Source organism: Pyxicephalus adspersus, chromosome 1 (assembly GCF_032062135.1).
Source record: "Pyxicephalus adspersus chromosome 1, UCB_Pads_2.0, whole genome shotgun sequence".
NCBI classification, from domain to species: domain Eukaryota; kingdom Metazoa; phylum Chordata; class Amphibia; order Anura; family Pyxicephalidae; genus Pyxicephalus; species Pyxicephalus adspersus.
This window is the reverse complement of record NC_092858.1, coordinates 127,474,735-127,479,196: the sequence shown is the minus strand read 5'-3', so window position 1 is coordinate 127,479,196 and position 4,462 is coordinate 127,474,735. Positions and strand designations below refer to the sequence as shown.

The following is a 4,462-nucleotide window of genomic DNA, read 5'->3' as shown; positions in this document are numbered from 1 at the left end:
TTTTGTTTGTTTCAAAAAAATTTTAATATTTTATATCTATTTGCAATGATATCATAAAGTTAGATGAGCCGGACCAGCTGTTTTTTTGTTTTTTGTTTTTGTAATCCTAATGCTGGCATTGGTATTATGTGCTTTCTAAAATGACCATAAAATTAAATCCTGGCTGCTAAATTTGCAGATATTCTTTAAAATCATTTTGGTTTGAAACTTGTAAATGTCTGTTGTGCACAGACCATTCACCATTTAAATTAATGCTCATTTGAAGGGTGACCTTTTGGCCATATCAGAAAACACCCGCTGTTTTAAGTCTTCCTGCAGAGACTTATGTTATATACAAATATAGAGGTTTAGTGCATTGAAAGTACTGTACAATAATTACAGTTAGGTATGGCTCATAACCATATGATATAAGATTCTTTTTACAAAAAACTGCTTGTTCCGTGTACTTTCATGTGGACCATATTTCAGTCATGGTATTTTATTTTTATATATATATATATATATATATATATATATTTATATTAAAGCGTACCTAAACTCAGAATTTTCACTTTACATAAAAGGGTGGAGAACACTTTTATGTAAAGTAAAAGTTTTAGGTGCAGCATCGCCCCCTAGCTCTCGGCCACCTAGGTGGTCGAGAATGAATGGGAGCGCAAAGCCTCCCTGGATACCTACCACAGGCATCCTGGGAGGCTCTTGGATGCTCCTTCTGCGCATGCCCCGCAGCACCGGCTCCGGAATGGATGCCGAGACGACGCGGGACCAGATGCCAGACACCTCCGGAGTGATTGGACTGCCCTGCGGGATTGAAGGTGTGTTTTTTGTTTAGTTTTTTTCATTTTTATAGTTCCTCTTTAAGGCAATATTCATACCCCAGTTTTTTAGTCCAGCAATTTTTACTGTTTGAGGAGGGCTCTAAAATTAGGACAAATGTGAGGCCTAATACAGTGTTTTGCAAGTTGAATTATTTTGGCTGATCTGTAAAAATGTTTGTTTTTCAAGCCTATTTCTCACTTGGATTTGTAGCCATAGACATACGATGAACTGTGTGACATACTTTACTGTACTATATTTTCTTGCTCAATACGTTTCACAATCAGGAATTCATATACAGGGCTGAACACAGATTAGTATTCGTTCATACAGCATTTGATCAGGACCTTTGTTAAGTGAAGTAGTTTAGGTAGTTTAAGCTTTAAATTGGTATTATATATATGTGGCACTTCTAAATTATTTAGCTATTATTTTATTACATAACCAGTATGAAAAAGAGTATACTTACTTTTTTTTTCTCTTTTTTTTTTAAGGGTAAAACACATGCATTCCATGGGGCATTTCCTCCATCATGGAACTTCTTAGTACTTTTGGATTACAATCATTTATGGAGGACAATTGATGAATGGGGAAAAGAGGTATAAGTACTTGACAAAATATGTGATTGTGTATGGTGATATCTATAAGTCCTGTTTTTTTTCTTGACCTTACGTGCTGTACACATGGATCATTTGTTTCATTGTAATTGTGTTCTTACATGTTAGTATGATTCAATCTGGCTTAACTATTATAATGCAGGATTTGCTAAATGGAGTGACTGATGACATTTTCTAAAGGTTGTAGTAAGTGAATACTCATTCATTAGGCAAATCTTAATAAATTAAAACATTGTTTTTAGTTTATTGGCGCTCAGTCTAATATGAAGCTCCAAAGTTATTTTTTCTTTTACATTATTTTTTCTAGAATGTTTTAACACAAAATATAGATCATAAAAACTACTAAAGTGCATCCATGAAAAAAGTGTAAACAATACAACTTTTTACAAGGGTTCCAAAAAGTAATTACCGTAATTAAAAATTAACAGTTAGAGCTCAAGGGTTATCAACCTAATATAGAGACTTGAACTAAAAAAGAGAAAAGGGAGAAAGGCTTTAAAGGTTCTGGAAGCATACAAAACACGCTGGGGCATAACGATCTCGGAATTTACCATAAGGAAATAAGTAAAGGTCTCCTATTTACAAAAAAAAAAATAAAAGATGAGGGCAATTAAATCCTAGCAACAGAAAAGAGAGCAAGAGATCAATGAATACAAGAAAGGAGATAGAATTAGAGAAGTAAAGGGCGTCTCTGGGTGGGGAAAATTAACTCAGCTTCTCAAACCCAAGGAGTTTTCCAAAAGCATGCTTAAACCTTTTGCTGCCCCTCACTGCTGTGTTTTGTAACTTCAAAGGGGTCTGCTACTGGACAGCCAGTGGAAACGTGTCCCCAACAATGAAAAATCCTCCCATGAAGTGAACTCCCTGTGAAGTTACTCCTGAAGAAGGGTTTTCCTACTTTGCAGTTCACAAAAGGAGAATTGGAGCCCAGTATATCTTATGACTGTCAATTTAAACAAGTAAAAAAGATTTTTGGATAGTATTTGGAAGTACAAGAAGTCTGTACACTATGCACAATATGTGGATGTCTTTTGCATGCTACACATAAGATTACTGTTGCTAGAAACCATTTTTCATGACTGTTTCCAGCAACAGATAAATGAATGAGCGCTGTACACAACAATGTTTTTTTTCTATGAAGAGGGAGCAGGGCAGGATGAGCGAGCAGCAACCCACTGCGCTCTCCTCTATAGGAGTGTATAGCAGTCATTTGCAATCAGTCATTCATCAATCCATCATGATGGATTGGTGAACAACATCAAGAATGCTGAACACATATCCGATTTTTGCCCAAGATGAATGTGAGATGAGTGTAAACCTTTTAAAAAGTGATCAAGTGGAGTTTTTTTTTTTTTTTTTTTTTTTTTAAGCGGACTGTGCCAAATTTTGCTTTGTGTATGTAATTGGACTATAAATATTTAATGTCCAGAATATCTTCAGTAGATAAAAAAAGAACTGACTCTACAATGCACAAAAACAATTTATATGATTAATTTGCAAAATGTTAATATGGTTACTTGAAATATATTAACTGAACTGTTTGATGCTGTGTTTTGAGAGCAAGAAAGTCATTACTGCCTGTTCAGCTCTGCTATTTATTAGAAGTCTGGCATGACTCATAATAGCATAAACCATTTATGGTCAGAACTCATTGCTGAATACTGGCTGTCAACTTTTAAATGCCTCTTTAATTTTGTTTGACACTGTGCTGTAATGTTTAGTTAAGTTTCAGTAATGGTGTGATGGAAGTTAAATTTTCATATTAAAGCTAAACTCCAGAGCAAATTAAAAAACAAACTATTGGAGCTATGTGATCATTGATGCTACATATTATACACTTAAAAAGTACCTGCATTTTATTAAAGAGGTATCAGCCTCTTGCAATTCACGTGCACCAGATTCCAGACAGCACATCTTATGCCAAAAGCCAACAGTCCTAATACAAGGTCTTACAGTTGAGAAAAGTCCTCACTAACTGACTTATCTTCTTTTATTCTAGATTCCTGTTGATGCCCCGTGGAAAGCTCCTCATGCATTAGAGTGGGACAAGATGACCATGAAGGAGTTTATTGACAAAGTTTGCTGGACAAAGTACGATTTCTACATATTTTTCTTTGAGCTGTGATAGTATGTGGACAAAGTATGTTTACCAGTCCTTAGATTACATTTACTTTTTACGCTAAGTACATTTTCTTCAAGTACAGAAAAAAAACCCATCCATCTTTCTAAATTTCTAGTGTAACTTTATGTGCACTAAACTGATATATAAAACCGTGATATGGGTTTTCACAGCAATCTGTGGACTATAAAATCCCTTGTCTCTTTTTGGGGGGGGGGGGCTGCTGGATCACAATAGATGTAATAGCTGATATTATCATATTTTTTTTTCTAATATTATTTAAGGATGGGGGACACAGGCAGTACCAATCATCCTTTCCCTACCCTGTACATATAACAGAACAGCTCTAACTCTAGAAATTTTGTTCTATTGTCACCAACAATCACAGTAGCTATCTTTACACTGAGCAGCAAACTATTCATATGATTAGCACTAAAAGCCGTTTATAGTAAACAATCAGAGAAGGCTTGCAATACAGAGTGTTTGCAATGTTCTTAAACTCAAGACCTTTTTTTAATGAAATGTATGCATATAATCTTCTGAGAGCAGGAAGATTGCTTAAACTCTATACCTTAGTTTCATTAATTTGATATTCACATGCGTACCCAAATGCAACACAAACAATAAAAGCCATCTAATTGCTAGTGTGCATGCTGCTGTCCAGGAAAAAATATATTTCCTGTTTTGGTACTGAACATTTAGTTTGGTAATTCAAGTAAAAAAGTGTCTACTGCATTACTAAATGAATCCCTAATTATCAGATAAAATCACTTCACATGGTGTCCAATCTGTCACAATCACTTTATAATAATTTCTAAATAGTGGCAATGTTTTTTCCATAGCTTCAATTAAATGACAAAATAACAGGGCCAGAGCATAAATTTATTGCAATGTAATACAATAACACCTG

General features: G+C 34.7%; 1 protein-coding gene across 1 annotated transcript in view; it reads left to right on the top strand.

The window, feature by feature from the left end:
• Positions 1-4,462, top strand: part of LOC140341366 (amine oxidase [flavin-containing] A-like) — a gene marked incomplete in the record, with an annotated part of 55,058 nt that overhangs the window by 26,231 nt on the left and 24,365 nt on the right. The window contains 2 exon segments of the mRNA XM_072427067.1: positions 1,311-1,415; positions 3,433-3,524. Coding sequence (XP_072283168.1) covers positions 1,311-1,415; positions 3,433-3,524 — 197 coding nt within the window.